Raw genomic sequence first — 26,207 nt, 5'->3', positions numbered from 1 at the left:
CTCACTGCAGGCAGGCCCCAGTGTCTGTGTGTGCACAGTGCCCATCACACCCCACAGCTGCAGGGCTGTCACCCTCACTGCAGGCAGGCCCCAGTGTCTGTGTGTGCACACTCACACCCCACAGCTGCAGGGCTGTCACCCTCACTGCAGGCAGGCCCCAGTGTCTGTGTGTGCACAGTGCCCATCACACCCCACAGCCGCAGGGCTGTCACCCTCACTGCAGGCAGGCCCCAGCGTCTGTGTGTGCACAGTGCCCATCACACCCCACAGCCGCAGGGCTGTCACCCTCACTGCAGGCAGGCCCCAGTGTCTGTGTGTGCACACTCACACCCCACAGCCGCAGGGCTGTCACCCTCACTGCAGGCAGGCCCCAGTGTCTGTGTGTGCACACTCACACCCCACAGCCGCAGGGCTGTCACCCTCACTGCAGGCAGGCCCCAGTGTCTGTGTGTGCACACTCACACCCCACAGCTGCAGGGCTGTCACCCTCACTGCAGGCAGGCCCCAGTGTCTGTGTGTGCACAGTGCCCATCACACCCCACAGCTGCAGGGCTGTCACCCTCACTGCAGGCAGGCCCCAGTGTCTGTGTGTGCACACTCACACCCCACAGCCGCAGGGCTGTCACCCTCACTGCAGGCAGGCCCCAGTGTCTGTGTGTGCACACTCACACCCCACAGCTGCAGGGCTGTCACCCTCACTGCAGGCAGGCCCCAGTGTCTGTGTGTGCACAGTGCCCATCACACCCCACAGCTGCAGGGCTGTCACCCTCACTGCAGGCAGGCCCCAGTGTCTGTGTGTGCACAGTGCCCATCACACCCCACAGCTGCAGGGCTGTCACCCTCACTGCAGGCAGGCCCCAGTGTCTGTGTGGGCACACTCACACCCCACAGCCGCAGGGCTGTCACCCTCACTGCAGGCAGGCCCCAGTGTCTGTGTGTGCACACTCACACCCCACAGCTGCAGGGCTGTCACCCTCACTGCAGGCAGGCCCCAGTGTCTGTGTGTGCACACTCACACCCCACAGCCGCAGGGCTGTCACCCTCACTGCAGGCAGGCCCCAGCGTCTGTGTGTGCACACTCACACCCCACAGCATGGTTATCTGCTGCTGTGGAATGCAACAGGTGCATCTGTGATTGGTCTCATGTGGTTGTTTCTAATTAGTGGCAAATCACAGCCCAGCTGTCCTGACTGTGTCAAGGCAGTCACAAGCCTTTGTTATCATTCTTTATCTATTCTTAGCCAGCCTTCTGATGAAATCCTTTCTTCTATTCTTTCAGTATTGGTTTAATATAATAAATACCATAAAATAATAAATCAGCCTTCTGAAACATGGAGTCAACATTCTCATCTCTTCCCTCATCCAAAGACCCCTGTGAACACCACCACACTTAGGTGCAATACATTTATTCCTGAGTAAGAATATACTCCCATTTCTTCCTCCAAGACACCTCATTATCAACATTTTGATCAAAGCACTGTATAGCTTATAAAAAAAAGTTGCAATTACTCATTTTAAATGTAAACAATTAAAACCACTATTTTCATCATATATTCTATTCAGTATAATGACAGATGGCATTTTTAGTCCAATAAAGGAAAAATTTAAATCTATAAATGCCTTTTTACTGCTTGTCAGGTAGCTCAGATTCAAGTTCCCAATTAAAGGCTACCTTCTACTCCATTGAATGGGGCACAAGGTAACAACTCCATTCCCAAAACCTGAAACTTTTCCCAAACCTAAATGGGATTTTCAGCTTGTTTAAAGCTATGCCAATGTTTCTGAATTTGGCTTTTGTAAACACTTTATCATCATGTCTTTTCTCAAGTGTTAAACTTAACATGCATCAGCACCTCTCAGAGACCACACATCAGTAATTTCTCCCATAACTTCTGAATACCACTGGAATTACTTGAGTACTGTGCATAGTTAATTGCTCCACTTTTCCCACTGCTTTAGTAATAAGTATTTAAATAATTTGTGTATAAAAGGGCTATAAAACAGTCAACACTTGTACTAAGTTCAGACCAAAACTTACATGTTTTCAAACAGCAAGTAACAGCAAACATTAACTTACAACAAGATAAATTTTCACTTCAGTAAACCAGAAATGAAGTATACAATGCCTTACCCTTTGTTCCAGAGCTGACTGAGTCTGTTGTCTTAAAAGAGTTTTAAATGGCCCCCCTTCTTTTCCAGCACTCCCACTGCCCATTCCTGAAGAATATCAGTACAAATGACATTCAAAGAAACATAGATTATAATTTGTAATCAAAGAGTGAGTTCAAAATAGACAAAAATGAGTCATTGAAAACAGTCTAATTTTCCCCATAATTTTAATTGCTAAGAAAAAGAAAGCATCAAAAATTTAATTTTGATTTGAGGGTTGTTGTAGGTTTTCCTTCTCACACAACTAGCAGTGACTTTATAGTATTTGAACAAACCCCCCCGTCTAAGATTTTTTTTTCCTGCTGTCAACCTGAATGAAAATCAATTTTAAAATATAAAAACTTAAAGATGTGGGTTTAAAATTCTCTCCTACAACATAGAATTTTTTTGTATTTTTGCCTATGATTTAAATAGAGATCTAATTTCCACTTTAAGTTTTTATATAACCAGATTATCTGCCCTTATCAAAAAGAGTCTCTCTGTCAGACTACTCTATAGTTGTATATTTCTCGCTAATATTATTACAATATTTTTATTTAATAAAAGTAATAAAAACCTGGTTTTCAGAGAGTTTCAGGTAACTAAACTACCTTTCCTAACTACAAGTAGGAGACTGTACACATAATTACAGCAGCAGTTACATAATGCATGTTTAGGAGCAAGAAGAAAGCACAAAGGCAATGCATATCCTTTGATTTGAATATAAACTCTGAAAACAATTCAAAATTATTTTACACTATGAAATACTCATCTGATTTATTCAAATAGGGGCTACTACCGCTCAGCATTTAAAACTACACTTATTTGATGACTAGATTGGCACACACATAACCTGCAGATTATGAACACAAGATAAACTCCAATTTGGCATAACATGGTAATTCTTTCTTTCCTTCTTTCAGAGTTTCACTTCCAGCCCTCCCCATAGCACAGGGGGTTTGTGCAGAGGAAGGTGCTCGGTGCACTAACATCTGCTTGTGCACAAGCACCTTTGCTGGGGCATCACCTGTACACAGCAAGCTGCTCGGTGCAGCAACATCCTTGCTGTGGCACTACCTGTGCACAGGGGGTTTGTGCAGAGGAACCTGATGCTGTGCACTGACACCTTTGCTGTTCCATTAGCTGTGCACACAGGTCTGTGCAGGGGAAGCTGCTCAGTGCACAGACACCTTTGTTGTAGCATTGCTTGCAGGGACATGTCCCCTCACAGAGCGTGCTGAGCTGCAGGTTATGTGCCTGACAGTGGCCTGGGGGCTCTGTGCTCACACGGCACTGCAAACACATGCCAAGGTGTGCTTTCCCTAAAGCAAACACAGTGCTAGTGACTCTTGGTAACATGTCATGCCTGAAACACATTCTCCTTGCTATTCCTTGTGTCTAAAGCCATCAGAGCTAAAAGAAGCCCCTAAGCAGCAGAGGAAAGCAGAGCATAAAGAACAGAAAGGTGTGAGGAGCAGGATGAAATACAAACAGCACAGTGCAAACAGTTAGAAATGAAGCCAAGACTCTCTTCTCCAGAATTTCTAACTGATTCAACATAATAATTCCTTGCTAGTTTCCTTTCCCTTCTGATCAAGAATCTGGTAAGGATGAACAAGAGTGTAAATATCGATCCAAGTGCAGTTATTTGTTTTACCAAAGACTGGGAGATCTAGAAATAATACCAGACTTAATAACGTATGTAAATTCATTCCTAACTTGATTCATTCATTTTCAAGAGTTACTAAGCTACCATTACCATGTAATTAGATATAAAACCACTACAATTTTCAGTGAGTATTTTTAGCTGTTCTTGGATAAGGAAACAAAACTATTAGTATCTGTATAGTCCCATTAAACAAGATTAAATTGCTTTTACTATTTAGCATTGGTTCTAAACATCACTGTCAGGGACTATACAAGACTAAATACAGACAAACGTAGCATAAATACTACACACAAAACAAACTCAAAAAATACAAACTAACCAAAAGAGTTTGTACAAAAAAAGCGAATATCAACAATTACTTAATTGAAATCTATAAAAATAATCCATGTCAGTGAAATGAAAAAGTGGGCAGTAAAAATAAAAAGCATGGGCTTTGTTTAAAAGGTTAAATTAAAAAGCAGAGTTGGTAGCATCTCACAACCATTATTTCAGCAAATTATGAATGAATTCACGAGCAAGTGCAATGGGCAGCTGCTCCACGCAAAATGCAGGAGCAAAGTGAGGACAATGTGTGGGATTACAAATAAAGCAAATTATTTCAGTCCAATTAGCAAAGGATATTTGTCAAGGGTAAAGAAGTAATTCTGTAGCATAAATGACATTGTTTCAAATCCTCTGAGAAGTTCTGAAGGTGTTTCAAGCTTCTGGGGCAGAGGTGAGAGATGGAATGCACAGTCATGTAGCCAGCAGTTTTCAGAGGCTCACTGAGCAAGCCCAGGGTTACAGAAGCAGCTGTGTGTTAATCAAATAACAACATTTCCTTCAGAGTTTGTTCAAAAGGCCAGAATAGACAGATCCTACCAGAAGCAGCCAGAAGCAGCTCCTCAGTGAAAGAAACACTTTTCCTCAGAACAACTGGGCTGACATGGCTACAGTGCAGAGGTTTAACGCTAGACCCCGAGAGGAGGAGACAGGACTTTTTTAGATGTGGGGAATCACAAGAGAGTGTAGGGGAGCTGGGAAACAGGAAAATCCTAGGTCCCTGTGGGGAAGGTGCTGTGGAGGAAAGTAATAGAGACAAAGATGCAGGTTCAGAAGATGACCAAAGAAACGGACAAAAGAAATCAAAATGAAGCATTTTTGTTTTCTCTAAATGAATCAACACTTACTGCAAATTATTTCTTGACATACAAAGAAATGGAACGACAATACAGCTCCACAATGTACATGAGAAGCATGTCTTTAAAAATCATTACTTGATTAACTTTATGTTGAAATTAATTTTTAGAGACATGGTAATTAAACATTGTAAATGCCAATCAAAATTTGATAGCAAACAGTATGGAGTAAAACCCAAACACCAGAGTCTCTGCACACACTTAATCTGATTACTTGGATTATCTCAGTAGAAAAGGTTATTTTCCAAAGGGGCCATGGATTTGTTTTATGATTTTCTAGAGTAATAAATCTTGTAGAATTTTAAGTTCCCATCAGGTAAAGGAGTTCCCACCTTACCCATTTCCTCCAAACATATGCTATGGCACATCAGAATGTATTATCTGATTAAAAAATATCATGCTTTTTGTCAGCCTGATTCTGTCCATTTGCAGTGGCATAAAATATATCCCGGCTCCCAGAATTCTAACTTCAACCCCAAATTCAGCAAATGTATTTATAGACCAGAATGGATAACACAAGCACAAGTGCATTTCACAGAAGACATCAAGGTAATATTCTCCACATTTGGAGCTATAGAAAATGAGATGCTTAAGCAGATCCAAGTTGCAGCCTCCAGTGTTTTGTTACTCCTACTGGAAATGGTGGTATCTGCACTGTTCCTCCAGGTTAATGTCCATCCCAGACATGTCAGCACACTAACTACCTGACTGAGAAATGAAGGAGAATACAATATACTGCAGAAATAACAGAAAATACTTCTTTTTGCACATCAGCCAACCTGAGTAATGGCTACCTCGAACCTGGTAACATCAGATGTGTCACATGAGAAGACTGCATTTCTTTAACCTTATTTAACTACTGAGATCAACTTATACACTGAGATACCTGAACTTGGTAACAGCCTCAGGAAATGAAAACAGAGGTCTAAACATATACAGTAATTGTTAAGAACAGCATACTGAATTTAGTATGTTATGGAAGTGTCTTCTGCATATCACCAAATTTTGGGTAAAACAGATTACTCATGAGGTGTTGTCCTTTAATCTATTAGGATTCAAAATTGAGTTTGTCATAGCAAGACACAGGATGTTTAAATGTAACTAGAAAATCCTCTCTGGACAAGTTTCAGCAGCATAGTTAAAAGTTGTCAAAAAGGCAGTGCTAATAAGCAAAACTATGCCCACTGTTTGCTTTAATACTAGAAAGATAGCTAAAAATATCTTTACATACTTGAAAAATCCCTCCAAACAAGAGGCACCAATGACAATCTGTTTCAGTTCTGAAGGAGCTGACTAAAACCAGCGGGATTTATCACCTACCTAACATTGCCAGGAAATATATGAGGCTGCTGCTTTAAAACCTTCACACATCCACAGTGAGCTGCACATGCCTAAACTCACAACTCTTACATCTAGAAAGATGACCACCTATGTCACATTTAAATCCTGTACATGACATCATCTTTACCACGGAAATCTGATCAAAAGAAACAAGTTTTCAAACGTTCAGTAAGCCAAACACCTGAATGTGGGGTGCTCCCAAGAAATAAGCATCCAGTTATACCTGTAGGTCCTTTAATCGAGTGACCACCATAGGTTACCCTGAGGACAGACACCCTTTGAAAAGAACAAAAACTAAAGTGTACTTTTTCTTGCTTGTTTGTTTTAAAAATGGGATAGAGAAGACAGCACTAAGAAAGACAGCTTGCTAATTGGGAATATTTTTAACACATATAGGGAATAAACTACATGAAATATTTAATACAACTCCATTTGTATGTAATATTCAATTCACCTGGTAGGAAAAATTCTTGAAAGGAGTGCTATCAACTACCTTAATATGCTTAAAATTTGACTCATTATATGGAGCCAAGGATGTTCTGGGCTTCAAACACCACAATTTAAAACATCATTTAAAAACTAACCATATACTTCTATATACAATTTTACAAAATACTTTGCCCCAGGGTAGCAAAATTCACAGCATTGGTCATAGAATGAAAAATAAACATACAATAATTCTTTGAGTTTTGCTGACATTATTACTGACATGATTTTAACCACAGACTAAAAAATAAGGAGGGAGAAAAAAACAAGTTGAAAAAAATTATGATAAAGCAATGGGAAAAAAATGCTTTTTGAAGATGGCTGGATTACCTCTAATGTAATTTAAGCTACCTTGAAAGTGTATGCTGTGTATGTAAAGCTATTTCCATGTACCAAGAGAATAAAAAGACAGTGGCTGCTACATTTCTAGTTTTGAATTTGCAAAAGGGAGTTCAAAATTAGACAAATGCATGCAGTTAGCTCAGGGCCCAACACAGCAGGCTTGAAGGCTACATGGTTTTAGTAACACCATCCTTAACATATGGTGGTGAGAAATACACTCCTATGGTCTGTGATATGAAATGGAGGAAATAAGGAAAAGGCAATTACTTAGGACTCCCTTAATGCTCTGAGATGTTTTATTTTGACTTCAACACAACACAGTTGTGTTACAAAAGCCATTTTCATGTTATCCAGGACAGTGGAAATACAGGCAGGACTGAAATTTTGACCCTGCAGAAACCTTTAGAGCTTGAGGTGTGCTGCATGGGGTCTCCAATTTTCACATCATTTTGATAACTTAAATGCCAAAAAGCAAAAGGGGTTGAATGAAAATATAAAAAGAGAAACAACTTAAACAAAAAGTGGGTGGAAGTGCCTTACCAGTTTTGGGTGTCAAACTCAAATCTGTGTCAGAAGAAGAGGACTGTCGACTGTAGGACTTGGAAGGTGAAAAGGAATAGGTTTGGTTTTTCAGAGGGGTGGAGGGTCCTGATGAATATGTATTGGGATTGGGATCTTCATTGAAAGGAATCCTGCCAGAAGAAGGTGGAAACATATTCAGTAATCCTGTGCCAAAGGACCTGGCTGACAGCAGCATGATCCAAACACCAGGATGGGATTGGGGCAGGGCCAGCAGCTATTCCTTAGGAGCGAGGCTGGGAATGAGGCCAGAGGCAAAGAAATGCTGTTTTACCCTCTCAGCATCCTACACACAGATGCTCGTCATCTACAATGAAACAATTAAGCCAAATGAAAGGCATGAGATGTGACAAAAAATATATATATATGCAAAATAAAAAAATTGGAGAAATTTATGGCTTAAAAATCTGGTCGAATACACAATGCTTTGAGTTAGTTCAATAAAGAAAAATGATTTCAAATTATAGCTGTGTTTATACATATTTATACACTTATGTATATACACATATGCATTGTAAGGTAAAAGAAAAAGAGATATGTTTCCTTATCCTATAGCATCAGCAGCATGCCACAGCTAAAAACAGAGCAAAGAGGAGAATCTTTATGGGAACAACTCTATTGACAAACAGTTTATTTATGCACAGCTTGACTTACCTGCTCCCTAAAACCATCTCTTCCACAAATGGCACAGACCCTTCCTAGAACCCTTTCAAAGCCTACTGTATGTGAATGATGTTTGAAAGCAATTAGGAGCTCAAATCACCGTTCCTCAGTCACATCACCTTACTGTTTAGTTAATTTCCCAGAAGCAAGAGCGTGTGAAAGGGAAGAGCGTGGCCTTGTGGAAGAGACTGCAGGCGCGTCCAAGAGCCTCTCCTGCATTTCCATGAGCCGCAGCACGCCGGGAGCAGCAGGGTGTCCCGAGGAACGGGAGCAGAGAGGGCGGTGCCTGCCTGCCCTGCCTGCCTGCCCGGGGCACTGTGCCCGCGGCTGCCCGGCTGCGAGTGTCAGCAGACTCGTACCGGTGTAGATGAGAGTGGGAACAGACACAGAGAAGTTCTGAGTGAGCCGTGAGCCAGTAGCAGTGTGAATTGGGCTGTTGTGGGTCGAGCGGCATCCATGGCTGGGCGCGTGAACCAGCGGAGACCTGAGAGGGTTTGCGGCCAGGGCGGGAGAAAAGAAAACAATACACACAAACAGGTTGCAGAGTTATGTTACCAATGCTTTCAGGGAAGTTTAGACACAGGAGATCTCTTACTCTAAGCAGACTCTAAGAATTGCAATTCCTAGCATGCAAGAGTCCAGAGGAAATAAAAGGAGGGAAAGGAACAGCTCAAGCACTTGCTTGCGACTGCATCACTGATTTCTGGCAACAGGCCATCGAGTTAGTAAAGCCAAGAATAAGAAGAGTCAAATTAGTTGATTTTGCTGCCTTAGACAAACTTTCCCATTTTTTGAACTGAGACAATATCCATCACCAAGTTGAACATGGATAATTTGGGAGGTGGAATTTCCACATTTTGCTGCAGAGTGAAAGCCACTGGTTTATTTATGGGTGCTTTTTAAGTTGATAATTACTAGGTCTACCTTTTATGTTTTTAAACACCATGCTGTTGCTCTATGCTGCACTGCATCCTGAAGTTCTTTTAAAGGCAATTTTTTAAAATCGAGTCAAGTCAAACAAGCTATGCCGTGAAATAGAAACCAGTAATTTTTAAAAGGCAGCTCATATTTTGCAAATTTTGCAGAGCAATTGATGCCTGCACAACAAAAATGCCTCACCTCTCTTGCAGTGACGGAACAGTTCAAGTTAATGAAAATGGCTACTTCAATTAATACATCTAGAAATACAGGATATGTAATACACTTCTTGGTGCGGTTTTTTCCTTCCTGTATTGCTCTACCAAGCAGAAAATAACTAATTTATCCATGCAAAAATGTAGCAACAGTTGAAAGAAGACTGCAAGTATATTTCTATTAATTTGTATGCATATCAAAACATTCAAACTGTTTGGTGCTGCAGTGCATATGACAAAAATCACAAAATTCTAATTCTCATCGTAAAAAGATTTCTCTGCAAGTTCACTGTCTACCTGTTTTGCCATAGTCCTCCTTGTTTTATAACAGTAAAAAGGAAAGCACACAAAAGATGAGACCTCTGAGGTCATTGTCTAAATCACTGACAGAACAATCAGAACTCAAAATTTATCTTCTGTTATATAGTTAGAAATACACTTATAAACATTTAAGCTTGAACCAAAAGTATATTTGTGAGAGGTCCTCACTGAAATGTTCATTGCACAAACACAGCATCAAAGCAGAACTAATTAGCGTTAAACTGGTGGATCACAAGGATATGTAGTACTATTGCTACATAAGTACAAAGAAAGTCATCTTAAGTAAGAACTACCACTCCAGCCTCTACCGAAGTAACTCATCCAACCTAAAACATTTCAGAACTGTGGAATAGAAAATTTATTGCAGACAAATAAAACTACAAAAGAAAAACAAATTCTGGGGAAAAAAGAAATCACGCTGGTTATGAAAAACTGAATGAGTATGAAAGGAAGAGAGGTGAAACTTGTTTCCCTACAAGCTACTAATTCATACTTACTCCTTCATTTCTTTGGATGGGGAGTTACATGCAGGTAAAAATGCTGATGTGTTACTTAATTTATCCAACGTGCAGGCTGTTCCTATGGCTCTCACTACGAGTCCAGACTCTCCCTCCAAATCGAAACACTGCAAATATCCAACAACAGCATTTCCTCTCATTTCAAGCACCTTCAAGCCAATCTTCCTTTGCAATTCACCTACAAAACAAAAGGTAAAGAGCTCAGAGTTGCAGTGAATTCCTATTCTCTTTTGTAGTCTTTGACCCAGCTTTTGGAGTGCCAGCCAAGTCAGCAGAACAGGTAATAAATCCAATCCTACATGGCTGGCCAAGGAGCCAGAACAACTTCTGTTTCCTACAACACTGTGTGATACCAATCCCTTACACAGCTTTTTGCTCTTCTCTCCAAATCCACTCTGACTGCCAAAGCAACATGTCATTTCAGAGGTTTTTCCCACTAGTCTTTATTTCCAGTAGGCTTTTTTTTTCCTTTTTTCTACTTATTCAGAGAGAGGTCAAGATGTGCTGTGGAACGCACGTAAGTTTCTAAATACTTCATATTTAGTGCTTCAATACAACAAAAATACATAATATAATAATACATAATATATAATACGTCAAAACAATGCGACATCTTTAAAATCTATATGAACAAGCACCTATAATTTCTTCATCTACCAATTTATTTAATATAGTTCATCTTATTTCCTACTTTTCGCCCCTCTGCTGCAAACCAAACACTGCCACTCCTACTAACTGCACACAAGGACTGAAAGGCCGTGACTGTAAGAAACTGGTTTGTGGCTGATGCTTTTGTAGGAGGACGTAACTAAAAACCTAAGGGTTCTGCGTAGCTGGATTGCCTCGGTGCTAACTGAAGAGGAGAAGACGATCCCTGCACGCTGAGGGCAGGGGCAGTACCTGACATGAGCGAGATGAGCCTCTGGCGGGCCTCGTTGGAGGCGCGCGGTGTGCGGATGCGGTCGATCCACTGGTACTCGGGGTCCTCGTTCACCACCAGCTCCTCCACGAAGCCGTGGATCACCACGGCCCGGTAGCACTTGGGGATGGACGTGGCTGGTACAGACACAGCAAAGGGGTGAGACAGCCTCTGAGCCGGGCACAGCAACAAAAGCATCACGTTACACCTCACAAGCATTTCATCCAGACCGTGTTCTGTGGAAACGTGGACACACCCTGGTAAGGTAACTGTCCAGCGTACCAGTTACAGCATGTACCTTTATGGAACCTTGTCACTTTGGGCCTCTTTAAAAGGACATGGACCCAAAATAACACCACAGGCACTGAAATGCAACTTCTGCACATTAAAAAATCCCATCAGTTATTGACATTGTTTGGAAACGTGAACAGTAAAAATGTGTTACAAAAGAAACACCATTTGTGTTAATGTTATCTGCACTAGGTCTATGCAATGAGCTCCCTTCCGTGCCATGGGGAGGGAGACAGAAGAGGCAAAGAAAGAAAAGGAGGGACAAAGTTTTTGTTCAAATAAACTTTTTTCCTCTACTTACTGCAAAAAAATTTGACGCCACAGGATGACTGCCTAAATCTGTTTAAATCATTGAAGAGATCTACTTTCACCACCACGTTGATCTCCCCACGTATACCTATCAATAAAAACCATGCAACACCAGAAGTTACAACAATGTAACTGCATCAATACAAAACCAGACCTATAAATGATTTCCTGTTATGAGTAATTCATGCCGGAGGAGCGGGGAGCCATAGCCTTGCCTCAGGTCTGCTGCACAGACACTGGCTCAGAGGAAGTTTCTAGTTCTGCCCAGCCTGTGGCACAATGAAAGCAACGCTCCCCAAATGCCTGTCTGCACCAAACAGAACTTTATAAATAAGAGGGGACTGGGGAAGGAGAAGCCATCAGCTTCTTGATGCTGCAGTGGCCTCTGCTGCAGGGGGCTCTCTCTGCTCAGTTTCCTGCCTGAAACAATTTCAGAACTGCAGCAAAGCTCCCCTCTGAAGTTCAGCCCAAGGAGAAATATTTATGGTTCTTTCTAGAACCACAAAGCGACACAGGAAGTGTTTGTAAAATACTTTAACTGGGACAAGAAATACATAAAAATAAGGTATTATACTCCTTTAAGACAAATGTTAATTTTCAACTATGATTAAACCTTACTAGAAATGGAATATTTTCTAACACAGAACAATTCCTTTTCGACGTCTCTACTTTCCTGTTCTGAGCTTTTTCTTGTTTTCCCCACCCAGTAACAAAATCATTTCACACATTACAGATTCTGACATATTGAGGGCTAAACTTCTTGATGAGTCTGATCTCTTGTGTCTTCAGAAGCCTTTATGACACCAGCACATGACACTGAAACAGCAGCACTGGATTTGTTGTTCAGCTCAGACATTGCTGCAATAAAATCAGCTGCATCTCCCTTCCAAAATGCCAACAGGAAGAAGCCTTCAGTTATTGTAACAGAAAATGCCCCAGGGTTATACATTTTCACAAACAATCATGTTGAGGTGAAAGAAAAAAAATTAAATACAAACTTATGAACATCATATTTATTCTTTTTTAAGGAAACTCAATTAATGTTTGCCAAGAACCAACATAATTAGAATCTAGTGCTATGAGCATGAAAATGAAAGAATTATAATTTTACTTACATAGAAAAAAGCCATGAAATACCAACATATCTGGAAAAATATAGAGAAATCTAACTCTCTAACCTACCAGCTGTACACATCCTGAAACAAGTGTTTGCATAATTTAGCTCCAGAAGAGAATGTGTGATAGGAGAATGTGCATAGGATAAAAAGGTAATTTAAAAACCCCAGTATTTTTGCAATATTTCTTAATATTTCTGCTCGCTATAACTGGTTTAAATGCAAAAAATAGTGTGCATCAGTTACGATGAGCATCTGGTGAACACTATTAATTACTTCCCAACAATGATTTATAATTAGCTTTGAACATCATTAGGTCATTTAATTCACCCTGAATAACAAAGGAGGGGGACAATGGCAGCCACAGAGATGTTCTGCACAAAGGTATCCAAGTTAATTGCTCTAAACTGACATTGGCTCTCTGAGACAAAAGCTGTTCCATCCAAATCAAAAGCAAAAATATTGTGTTTATTTTCTCATGCCTTCAAAACATTCTGATGAAATCCACCAGTACTGAGAGCACTTACTGCAGGGAAAAGGGATTTCATCCTGCCGAAGATATCTCACATCCTTGTCCCTTCATCTCAAGTGAAGGTTATCCCAAATCCCAGGAAGGCACACTTCAAGTAACCCCAGCAAAATTACACTTGTTTAGCAAACATGTGGTAATTAGACAAATATGTCTGAGTCCTTTTTTTAATCAGAAATCTGCAGTAACTAGTGAAGATGTTTTCCCACTTGTCACAACTCCTATGGAAGGCATTCTGCCAAGCAGCAGTCTTTACTCCCCTGCCAGAAATTTGGTCATGTCAGAAAATACAGGGGAAAAAAGCCAGGAAAGTAGTTTTCCAACTCCAAAGCTGAAGTTATTACAATTTCTGAACGCAGCTTATGAGATTGTACGAAGCAGATTAGATCCCAAAGAAGCCTGTTTTAAATGAGCAAAGCTTACCATGAATGGTATCATAAATTGGAAACCAGCCTGAAATGACCGTGGCAGCCTCACTGTAGAGCAGAGGGTCGATGTCTATGTACACCTTGCCAATGGCATCGTTGGCACTGTACGTGTCGTGGTCGAGGACTGTGATCTGCAGGGGCTCGTCCTGCAGCTCCTCATCATCCACCTGCAACAGAAACAGAAACCTGAGAATTGCAAAATGTGCAGGGGAACACAGCTGCAGGGGCTCGTCCTGCAGCTCCTCATCATCCACCTGCAACAGAAACAGAAACCTGAGAATTGCAAAATGTGCAGGGGAACACAGCTGCAGGGGCTCGTCCTGCAGCTCCTCATCATCCACCTGCAGCACAAACATTAACAGAAATCTGAGTATTGCAAAATGTGCAGGGAAACACTGCAAAACCAACGCAGAGGAGAGAGTTAGTAATGAACAGTCACACAGATAGATCTGTAATGTCAGCTTCTGAAGCTAAACAGCACTCTCACTCATTTTGGTTTTAGCCTTCAGAGACTGGTGAGATCCTGGAAACTGAGCTATCACTGGCAGAGGAACAGAAAAGCACAATTACAGAGAATATTCATTTTAAAATTCCACAATATTGTAAGTTGCACTTAAAATACTGTCCATCTATCTCCATAATGCATACTGATAGACAAATAAATAAATAAATAGGAAAAGAAAGGAAGGAAATTTAAGATAAAATACCTCAGAGGACTACTATGCTCTGAAGTTTATGGTGTTCCCATCACTGGTCAGTGGCTTAACAGCAGGTATTTTACACAGCCTGCAGTAAGAGTTCAGTAATTCTACACATGCAGTTTCCTAAACAAATGCAATAATCCATCTACAGATAATGACTATTTTCTTTAGAACAAAGACAGCCATTTAACCAACTTTTGTGTTCAATGTCACAAACCAAGAATTAAGTTTGCTAGCTGCAATGGGATGACTCATCTAAGTGTTTGCAGAATTGTGATATTGCCTTAGTGCACAGTAAATGAACCAGAACTACACATTCAAGTGTTGCAATAATTAATTTATTCTAAACATAATCCTCATTTTTTAAGTAGTAAAAAAATGAAAGAAACATGTAAACACTTGTTCAGGGCATCATGTCAAAGGACACCAACAAATCAGATCCTGAAAAGCAACAAGCAATTACAGGAAAATGCTGTGTGCCCTCATTATTACATAAGGAAACCAGAAGAGAGAGTACAGCAATTGTTGTCCAAGCTCTATTTTGTCATCTTCACAGAGGAATTTTCCATTTTCTCCTCTGCATTATCCTTGCCACCAAACGTAGGACTTCAAACACCAATTAACTTCCCTTGTTTAAAATTAAAAGAAGCCCACAAGAACAGCTGTACTTTCATATCTATGTGTTTATTTACACAGACTTGTACTGATAACTGCACTGAAAAGGCCTTTCCCCTGCTGCCCTTCCCCACCTTCACAGACAGTCACAGAACAACATTCAGCTGGATCCAACCTGGCAAGCTTTTATCTTCCCAAGCACTCCTCAAAAGCCACGGAGGCGCCCTTGGCAAACAGGGTCTGGCCAGAGCTGGGTCTGCTGCAAAGGTTTGTGCATGCAAACACAAACACACTTCAGTGCTCACTCTCTGCTGGAAATGCAATCACTTCATTAAGGCAGCTAAACCAGAGTGTCTATACAGTTATACAGTTACAGGCCAACTCTTAAAAAATACTTACTTCAAATTTGAACCACTCAGAATTCCACTGAGGATTAAGCGATTTGGGATACACATCTGTCTTAAATGTAATATTTCCAAATTTCACCTAAAAACAAAAACATTCAATTAGCAATTACAAATATTAATAAAAAGAGTTTGGAACTCATTTAATTGACATATACAAGTCAATATACAATTTCAAATACAAATTTCAACAAATCGTTTTCTTTTCACTGAGTGGCTTTTAAATTCAATTTATATATATCAGTATCCACATGTCAATGACATTTCCAATCAACCTCTCTCTCATCCTGTCATACTACTAAAATTGTTTCTTTTCGTCCTCTCAATCATTTGAGAGGCAAAAATATCACTTATATTGGCTATTCAAAGTCACTTTACATACTCTCCTTGCCTTCCACAAGGAAAAATATTCTAAACACTGATAGTTTATTACTCTCCTCTCTAGGATTTCTCAATTAGCTTCACCAACAATTGACGAAATAAATATAAAAACAAACTGGATTTGATATATACAGAGAGAGGACTACTAAAAATTGAATATTTTCCATGCTTTTATCTCTTATTTCACCTGCAACCACATAATAACTCATTTCAGCAGTACCCATATGGTCTCCACAGGCATCTATTTCAGGCTAAGCCCATTTGGGTTTTGTGGGGGCTTCTTGTTTCCTTTTATAAAGTGAAACTGAATTTCTGTGATGCTCCATACATCAGGAAGCCACACAGCACATGGAAGAGCCTTTATTTCTCTGCAGCTCTCATTGCAAACCATTCCCAAACACCTGTCATTCTCTGAATGCTGCTTCTCAAAGAAATGAGCACCGCACCTCATACCGGGCACCTACAAATACTCCAAGTTACATTTTCTAATTTATTCAAGATTCTTAAGGAAAACAATGCCTAGGCAGATGGAAAAGAAATGCTGGAGTTAGAGGTTTTGACAGCTTTTATCATTTGCAAGGCCAAACACATTTTGGGAAGGAAATCCAGGCCGGGCTGCGAGCCCTGCGGTGATTTTGCTGAGGACGGTGTGAGGTGACCCCGGCCCGTTTCAGTCACAGCTCATCCTGCACAGGGGCATCCCCCAGCGCTGAAGGGACTCTGCACTCGCTGCAGGCAATCAGGGATGTCTGGCAGCACGGGCTGCAAGGCAGCTGCCAATGCAGCGCCAGCTCTGGCTCCGGAGGCTGCCGGATCCAACACCCTGAGCTCCACCCAGCCTATTTTAAGGCGTTATCTCGGGAGTAAATCAGTTCCCTCAGAGCCCCAGGCAGTCATAACTGAATTTCCCCCGTGCTCCAGCCAGGGCACTGAAGCTGGTACAGATAATAAAACAGCACACTGCTGGCTGCTGTGCAAAGTGAAAAGCACATTACGGAAGAAATTGTAACAAAATATTCTGAGCTGGGACAAGGATCATTGTGCTCACACTAGTGAAGCCCAAGTTTTGCATGACCTGAGCCAAGTAAGAGCTCTGAGGTCTCTTCTCATTTTCCTTTCTAGTTCTAAGTTCATATTGCAATATTTAACAAGGAAATGTAAGGTTAGTAAACAACTAGAACCTTAACATCTGCTTTTCATTTTTATTTAAGGAAAAACACATTGTAGCTTTTCAGCAATCTCACACAGAAAAACGAAACAAGAGTTTCAATCCCAACTTATTTTGCAATAAATCTCACCTGCTGCATTGCCTACTCCATAGAGGGAAAGGGAAGTTCCTTCACACTGTTCCTAATTAACAATCCTGAAAGCAAGGCCCCCACCTGGGTATTTCTACACCCTTCTCTGTGCCAAGACACCCATGGCACTGCAGGGCAACCCAGCTAAACTGATCTTGATTAAAATGTTTATTTTCTCTCTTTGCCACACTAGCATTTTACTATATAATTTCAAGAACCTGCTTTGCTACACTGACAGTAGGGCTGGGAGCTGTGGGATCTCAGCACATCAGTCCTGATGTGCAGAGACACCGAGACCACCCTTGGGGGGCTCGGAGGTCCTGGAACGTTGCCAGAAGTGTCTGGTGGCTGGACTTTGATCCTGCACAGGAGACGACAGCTGTATGAGGATGGGAGGATTTCACTGGGGTAAATGGTGAAGGGATAGGTTAATTATAGTGTGAAACACAGGTTTTAGAATTTCGGTACAGGGGGGTCTAGAGAAGTAAGATGGAGGAATTGGGGCATGTCCTGTCCTCCTTCTTCTTCTTCTTCTTGGCCTCCATCTTCTGTGGTGATGTTGGCACTTTGGGATTGGTTCTTACTAAAAGTGCACTGGTCAATAAGGGTGAAAGGCATTGGGGGAAATAGGTAAATATCTTATAGGTAGTTTTGGGTATAAAGATAAGTGACCACCCCGAGGGCTCTCAGTGTGCTCATGGCTGGCTGCTGTGCGGACCTCTGTCGGGCTGAGAGAAAATCTTGTAGACAAAAACTAATAAACACTGAAGACCGAGAAAAAACCTGAAGCCTCTTCTCGTCCTTTGGAGCGCGGGCTGTCCAAGGCCACCCCAGCCTTTCCAGGCCATAAAAACAGCCGAGAACGGGACAGGAGCCAGTGACCCACAGAGGAGGAGAGATGTTTCTCCTGACACAGAGTAAAACCAGGCCAATGAAACTCAGAGAACTGCATTTGCTAGTCCTGTTTTCCCTGTCTCCTAGTAGCAAGCATCAGAGTTGTTGTAATTTCAGACTGGATTAACGGGCAGCCTGCAAGAGAAGCCTTTAAAAATTAAAACCTGACCCGTGAAACAGCTGACAAAACAGTGAAACACTAAGTTCCATTTAATAAAACAAAACTATGTACTATTTCTGCTCCACTGAAAGTCTGGAATACATCCCCACTTGACCACCAGCTTACTCTCCCATTAAGCAATGTCCTTAGAGTCTAACAGCAACCAAATTTTTCAGCACCAAATTAAATCAGGACTTACATACCCAAATTTTATTTTTATATTAATAGCATCATATTTCTCAGTGTATAAAGGTCTAGAAAGGCATTCTGTCTTCCTATTTAATTCCAGTATTGTGCCAACCACTCATTTGTGATACACTTCAATCAGTATTTGGGGTACAAGACATGCATTTCCAGAGCACACCATCTTTAAATAGCTCTGATTTTTCTCAGAGTCCCAAACCTATGGGATGAAAGTCCATGTCATTCAAACCCCCTGGCACAGGATGTCACCCATTGGAGCACATGGCTCAGAGCCCCATCCAACCTGGGCCTTCAGTAATTCCACTTTGCACTTCAGCTTATTTCACAATCCCTTCCTAGTAAGACCCTACATATTGCCTGCAAACTACGTGACTGCAAAGAAGGTTAAAGCTAGATACTCTGGGTGCAATAAAGTGATTTAAGCACATAAACATTAGTGTCTGTTGATGAAAAGCCCCCTTTGAAAACATTTTAGTATTTCAAATGTTTTAAAAGGAAAGACGAACATTGGCCTTAAAAGTAAAACCTGTCCAAGTAAAGCACTGGTTAGTCATATACTCAGCAACACAACTGATTCAAAGATGGTTTTGTTACTTGGCCACCCTCCTTGCAACACGTCTGTCTGATCAGAGACCCGGTCGGGCTGGAAATGCCCTGTGGGATCACCGAGCCCGAGCTGTGCCCGACCACCACGGGCACACCGGCACCGAGTCCCGGGCATCTCCAGGGCCGGCGGCCGCACCGCCCGGGCGTTTGCTCGATGGCCGGTCCCCCTTGCCGGAGCGGCTCCCGCCCCTGCAGCCCCGGGCGGCCCGTTCCGACAGCCGGTCCCCCTTCCCGGAGCGGCTCCCGCCCGTGCCCCACAGCCCCGCTCCGCTTCCCGGAGCGCCGTTCGGGCCCGGCAGGTGCCTCGCCGCGCGGGCCCGGCCCGCCGTGCCCCGCCACCAACCTCCACGAAGGCGTCGGTGAGGTCGCTGGCGCGGTCCATCACCGGCAAATGGCGCCCCGCCACGATCTTGACCTTCAGCTTCCCCGGCATCTTCCTCCCGCCGCGCCCCCCCTCTCCTCCTCCTCCTCCCGCGGCCGCAGCGGCAGCGCCACCGCGCCTGTGCCATGGAGCGCCGGGCGCCGCTGCGCATGCGCGGGGCCGCACCGCCCCGGCCGGCGGGAGCCGAGCCCCGGAACCGGGGACTGCCGGGCGGGAAGGGAGTCCCAGAACGGGGACTGGAAGGGAGCTCGTTCCGGCGTCTGATCACCCGGGGATCGCCGGGTGGAAGGGAGCTCGGGCGAGCACCCAGGGCAAGCCCCCCCCGGAGCACGGCCACCCAGAGCAGGGGACAGGGAAACTGGCTTGGGGGTTTTCCTGAGGAGAGGGAGACTCCGCGATAGGCGGCTGTTCCAGGGCTCTGCCACCCTCAGCATAAGGAGGCGCTTCCTCGTGTTGAGATTAAACGTGTGCTTCGCTTTATGGCCACTGCTGAACTCCTGGTGCTTCACTTCCTTGTTCTGCCACTGGCACCCCTGACAAGTCTGGCCCCGTCCTCTTGGCGCCATCAGAGATATTTACATGCATTGATGGGATCCCCTCTCAGTCTTCCCCAGAATAAACAGGCCCAGCTCCCAGTCCTTCCTCCTTAGGGATCCTCCAGAGCCCACATCATTCGCGTGGCCCTCTCCAGCAGCTCTTTGTCCCTCCTTACCGGGGAGCCGTGCAGGTGTGCCTTGGCTGGGGCTGAAGGGCAGGATGCCTCCCCTCACCTGCCGGCCGTACCCCGGACGCCACCGGCGCTCCCAGCTAAGGACAGGCTGATAACCGTGCTTAGCTCGTGCCCCAGCGCCACTCCCAGCTCTTTCCCCGCAGAGCCTCTCTCTGGGCGCTCCCCCGCCCACCCGTGCCGGTATTTGAGGCTGTTCCTGGCAGGCCCGGCCCCTAAGCCCGGCTTTATTAAACCCGCGGGGCCGCCCTGCCCGGCTCCATGATGGCGCCCGCGGCCTCGGGGCCGTGCTGCGCTCGGGCTGCTTGATGGGCCCGCGGCGGGCACCGGTGGAGTGCCGAACTGTCGATGGCCGCGCCAGAGCGGACGGGACCCCGAAACCCGCACCGTATGCGCCCCGTCCCGCACCCTGCGCGCCCCATCCCGCACCCCGAAACCCGCACCGTATGCGCCCCGTCCCGCACCCCGAAACCCGCACCGTATGCGCCCCGTCCCGCACCCCGAAACCCGCACCCGGTGCCCCCCCGGGATGCCCTGCCCGCCCTGGGAAGGAGCTGCTCCCATGAATCCCGGTTCAAAGGGAGCCGGGAGCACGCCTGCATCCCCAGGCATTCAGTGGGAATCTCCTGTAAAGGCTCCAAAAACAGCACCCCGACCCCCCCTGCCCGCCCGTGGGATCGCTTTGTTTTGTTTTCTTAACCGAAACACAAACATTTACAGTATTTGCGGGATTACGGGTAGATTAGGTGGAGTTTAGCTATCAGAGAAGGAGGATTGTAACTTTGTGATGCCTGAAAAAGCCCTTTGTTCGGGCATAGCACTGCGGGAGCTTGGCACGGAGCGGGGCCGGGGCTGGGACAGGGTGCTCCTGCAGGTGGGATGAGACCCTGGGGGCTGTGTCAGACCTGTGAAAAATGCATCTATTTTATGATTGGCTTTTCGCAAATTTTAAAATTAATATTATGTGTGTTGTGTTACAAAGTAATGCTGTTTCAATTCTCTTAAGTGCTATGGCAAATATAGTTTTAGGTAATAAAAATTGTTAAGATAGAAACGATGCTATGTAGGATACTTTTTTTAAAGAAAGGGCTTGCAGGGATATAGCAGCCACAGGACACCTGAATCTTTCAGAGAAGGAGAATTTATTGCTCCATTATCAGGAGAAACGAACTTCTTCCCGCCTCGAAGGCGCTGTTAGGGTTCAGAGGAAGAAGCTGACACTGACCAGACAGAATCCTGTGTTTGAATGGAATTTATGCATCATGGATGAGGTGTATGAATATGCAACAGGCTGTTGCTTTTAAGGGTTAATCCTGTGTTAACGGGGGTCCTTTTTTGGGCTCATGCTGCCCAGAAAAAAGTACCTGGAGGCATAGTAACCCTTTGTCTCTATTATCTCATAATGTTCAAATTGTTATTACTCTGATTGTGTTACTATTTTTTAAACCATTTTATTACTATTAATTTTTTTAAAAAATTAAAACCAAGCAATTGGCGTTTTCCCCAAGAGCCCTGGGGCTGTGGCTGCGCCGCTGGGCTGCTCAGCAGAGGAGCAGAAAGGAGCCCTTGTGCTCTGCCTAAGCGCCCCTCAGGTGTTGAGCCAGATCTGCTGGGATTGTTTCCCCTTTCTAATCTTACAAAAAGACTCAATAATGCTGTGGGCTGGAGTGTGATACACCAAGCAAACCATATCACTGGGAACTGGGGGAAAGGAGGCTCGGAGGGACCCTGTGGCTCTGCACAGCTCCTGGCAGGAGGGACGGACAGGGGGAAATGGCCTCAGGCTGGGCCAGGGAGGCTCAGGTTGGGCATTTCTTCATGGAAAGGGTGGTCAAACATTGGAATGGGCTGCCCGGGGAAGGGATGGAGTCCCTGTTGCTGCAGGTGCTTGAGGTGATGTCACAGACATCTTTTATGAAAAATCTTTTCTTTAAGATTTTTCTTCCTGAGAAGCTGAGAGGCTTCAGGAGCAAAATGTAAATAATGATTATTTGCAGCTGTGGAATGCAACAGGTAGAGTTCTGATTAGTCTCATGTAGTTGTTTCTAATTAATAGCTAATCACAGTCATCTGGCTCGGACTCTCTGAGCCACAAGTTTTTGCTATTTTTTTAAAATTTTATTCTTAGCTAGCTTTCTGATGAATTTTTTTTATTCTTTTAGTATAGTTTTAATGTAATATATATCATAAAATAATAAATCAAGCCTTCTGAAACATGGAATCAGATCTTCGTTTCTTCTTTCATCTTCGTACTCCTGTGAACACAGTCACAGATGTGGCACTCAGCACTCTAGTCTAATTAACAAGGTAGTGATGGTCCAGGGTTTGACTCAATCTTGGAGGTCTTTTCCAACCTAAACGATTCTGTGATTCTGAGACTGCTCCTAATGCAGGTGCCTTGCTTCGAAAGACAGGTGTGTGCCAAGGAAGGCGGGAATGCAGAATGTGACCCCCTTCCCTCGGAATATTATAGCTTTAAACCAGGGCGCTTTCGGGCAGGCCGGGCAGGTTTTGGCCGGTGCAGCCGGGCAGAGAAGCGCGGCACCCCGGCGGGCACGGCACGGCACGGCACCCCGGCGGGCACGGCACGGCACGGCACGGCACCCCGGCGGGCACGGCACGGCACGGCACGGCACCCCGGCGGGCACGGCACGGCACGGCACGGCACAGACCCGGCTCGGCCCGGCTGCAGCTCCGGCCGCCGCCGCCAGGGGCGCTGCGGGCTCGGCGGCGCTGCTGCCCCGCGCCACCAGGCGGCGCTGTGCCACCGGCGGCGTCCGCGGGGACGGACGGACGGGATGGATGGACCGAGGGACGGGATGGCGGCAGCGGGAGCCCCGGAACGGCGGGCCGGGCCCTCCGGGCAGAAGGCGAGAGGCAGCAGAAACTCGGCAGCTGTGGCCGGAGCTGCGGGGGTCCCCATGGGCGGGGGTGCGTGGGTACGGTGCAGCAAAACCGGACACGGGGAGAGAACCGGCGGGGCTGGGCAGCGGCTCCCGAGCACGGCCGGGAGAGGCTCCCATAGAGGGGGAAAGGAACCGGGGCTCTCCCCGAGGCCCCGAGCAGATGGTGAAGGGTCCTTCTCAGTGAGGTGGCGTGAGTCAGGTTCCAGGGCAACAGCTCCACTCACGGGGGAGAAGGCAGCAGGAACCTGCATCCAGCCCAGATACCCAGCCCGCATCCCGCAGTCTGTCCGTCTGTCTGTCCCCCAGGTGAGTTCCCAGCCAGCCGCCCCCATCCCGTGGCCGCTCCTTTCGTCTCTCTGCACTATCGCTCGTATCGCTCGTTGTGGTTTCGACCTTAGCGACGGACGGAGCAGAATTCCGTGAGAGAAAGAAACGAAAGGAAAAGTCCCAAACTCCGACACCAGGACAGCCGTGAAGAGCAAAGACCCAGGAAGGAAGTCAGGAGCACAAAACGTGCTACTGATGTGAAGGGTTTGGTTTAGAGCAGAAATGAACTTTTTGAGTGGAATCCCCTGATCTCACCTACTTAAATGTTGTTCTGGCATAGAAATGTTGTTCTAGCATAATCGGGCAGTCCCACAGCATATCGACCGAGGAGTGTGAGGCAGCAGTACATCAAATACCCTCTGTAGGTGTTTTAGGGCATTTGGGCCCTGGCACCAAGTTAAGCCAGGCTTAAATAATCCATCAGAACTGTGTGTGGTGTGGGTGGTGGGTCCTCAGCACTGCTTCACCCCAAAAGTGGGGCCACTGATCCACTACACTACTTGTGAACACAACCATTATTAACTTCCCTGTTACAGTAAATATCTGCCAGCAGGTGGGACCACTAAAACCCCAACATTCCCTGTTGTCCGTGTTAGGTACAGCGTTGTTTGGCATTTTTTCATTTCTGGCACACTGTTGTAGTGCCCAAAATAAGGGAATATAGAATAAATTCTCGACTTCAAACAAGTAAAAACAACATTAAAGTAAACTTTGTCATGTCTTCTTTCTTTCTGGCAAAATTCATGTTTATCTGCTGCTTTTGCTAACTGGCTTCACAGATGTTGCCTAGTGAACGTCTCCTTTTGTCTGGGATTATGAAGTACAGGGATTAATGGAATGCATATTTCTTTCTTGAAAAATTTCTGAGGATCCAGCTTTTTTGATGGAAGATTCTGTTAGCTGAAGGACTAGAAATCAGAAATTGCCTATTTTGAAGAGCCAGTTCCAATCTGGTTTTCAGGCACTTGGAAAGATGGATTAGATATGATTTAATGAAGTGAGAAACCTGCTTGGTGTATTAGACCTTCCTTGGGGCTGAGGATTTTCTATACTGGCAGATTTTCTCTACTGGCTTTCCATAAATTAACATGTTACTTTCTACCTTTCCTACCAATGGCATTCCAGTTCCCTAGGGCCAGCAGGGACTTGGGAAAGGTAGCAGGGGCTGCTGAAAGTGTACTCAGACCCCTAGAATTTATAAATTACCTGGGGCTTCCAAAACAGCATTAAACTCCATTGGTTCTAGGCAAACATAATGGATATACTGGACACTAAAGCTATAGTGCGTACATGCCAGAACTCCACAGAAAATACTAAAAGGCATTTCTTCATGGTAAGGAAAAAATGAGATGTGAGACCTGACTTTGCATTTCAGTACCTGGCCTCTTGACGAGGCCTTTCCCTTCTGCCCAAGTGATGATGTTTTACTAAGTCATGGCCATGGAAGTCCTGTTTCAGCTACTGTGTGCTTAAAGAGCAGCACTGTCTCACTTGAGCAGGTGTTGCTACGTATTGGATGGCACTGTAACTCAACTAATCAACCAGAATATTGCTAATCACAGCATTAAAGGCATCTTGTGTGGAATGGTGAGTGTCAGAAAAATAGCAGAGTTTTTTGTGGGTGATTTTGCCACTTAAAGGCAACGATCCAGGTGTCCCTTCTTTTCCAGTTTCAAGTAAGAGTTTGTGGTAGATATGCATGCTGAACCCTTAGTTTGGAAATGGACACTTGAGAGATAAGGTTTTCCTTATCTCTGGAGGTAACTTCAGTCTGCTGACCCACCCCATCAGGGCAGGTGTCAGTTGTATTGGTTTACCACCCTTCAAGATGCAGTTCAGGAGGTGGTGCTCTGGGTTTTCCTCAGGTTACAGCAGGACCTGGGCTGTGGTGGGCTGTCTCTTCTCCACAGGGAAAAGTGCTTTTGGATATCATTGCCTTGAGATGATTTCAACAGAAACAAATGAGAAACTTTCTGGAGGGGTTTTAGTTTGTTGAAGCACAGAAAAAATCCTTTTTAGCTCTGGCCCACAGAAGATGCTGGCCCTGTTTCTGCTGCAGTTGCTGTCCTAAGTACTCTTTGAAAGAGCAATCTCTCAGCTACCATCAGCACAGGAAATTGCAGGGTCAGATTTTGGCCATTACCCTCACACTGCCAATTCCACCACAAAATAGTTCCACGCCTATGTGTCTTTTAAATACCCTATAATATGTAGGAAAAAAGCTTATCCAATGAATTCTAATTCCAGTAATATTCACAGTAATATTCCCATGAAGATCTAGTGGATTAAATAAAACACAGTTGTCCTTTAAGGAAAAAAGAAGCCAAGAATTATTCTCAAGGCTTGCATTCAAGGGGGTAAAAATAAAACCCATATGTCATAGTCCTAAAATTATATTTCTGGGGTTTTTTTTATGTACACTTTTTTCCTGTATATCAAAGGAAATTATTTCCTTTGGAAATGAGATCTCAGCACTCTGTATTCCTCTGAATGTGACACCTTTCCAGCAGTCTACTCATGTCAATCCATGTGGACTTCAGCAGTGTGGGGTTTGGTCCATATCAAGCAGTTTGTAAAACTAGAGCCATTCAAATAATAATAATTATAATTCTGTTTCATTGTACCATTGCTGT

At 44.4% G+C, this 26,207-nt stretch overlaps 1 protein-coding gene across 15 annotated transcripts in view; it reads right to left on the bottom strand.

Moving 5' to 3' along the window:
- C2CD5 (C2 calcium dependent domain containing 5) overlaps window positions 1-19,672 on the bottom strand; it is a 55,476-nt gene extending 35,804 nt beyond the window's left edge. For 7 of the 15 annotated variants that reach the window (XM_059472280.1, XM_059472283.1, XM_059472286.1 and 4 more), the window contains exons 1-8: window positions 19,576-19,672; window positions 15,685-15,771; window positions 13,965-14,136; window positions 11,890-11,985; window positions 11,279-11,434; window positions 10,358-10,556; window positions 7,705-7,856; window positions 2,132-2,217 (exon numbers count right to left, since the gene is read on the bottom strand). In XM_059472280.1, the coding sequence (XP_059328263.1) occupies window positions 2,132-2,217; window positions 7,705-7,856; window positions 10,358-10,556; window positions 11,279-11,434; window positions 11,890-11,985; window positions 13,965-14,136; window positions 15,685-15,771; window positions 19,576-19,665 (1,038 nt within the window). In that variant the 5' untranslated portion in view covers window positions 19,666-19,672. Of the gene's footprint in view, window positions 1-2,131; window positions 2,218-4,678; window positions 4,874-7,704; window positions 7,857-8,765; window positions 8,891-10,357; window positions 10,557-11,278; window positions 11,435-11,889; window positions 11,986-13,964; window positions 14,137-15,684; window positions 15,772-19,575 lie in introns of those variants that run through there. The other 8 variants (XM_059472281.1, XM_059472284.1, XM_059472290.1 and 5 more) reach the window with 3 other exon arrangements.
- Window positions 19,673-26,207: the final 6,535 nt, after the last annotated feature.

The sequence above is a fragment of the Ammospiza nelsoni genome, chromosome 5 (genome assembly GCF_027579445.1).
Source record: "Ammospiza nelsoni isolate bAmmNel1 chromosome 5, bAmmNel1.pri, whole genome shotgun sequence".
NCBI classification, from domain to species: domain Eukaryota; kingdom Metazoa; phylum Chordata; class Aves; order Passeriformes; family Passerellidae; genus Ammospiza; species Ammospiza nelsoni.
The sequence above is the reverse complement of the archived record's forward strand: the minus strand, read 5'-3'. Positions and strand labels throughout refer to the sequence as shown.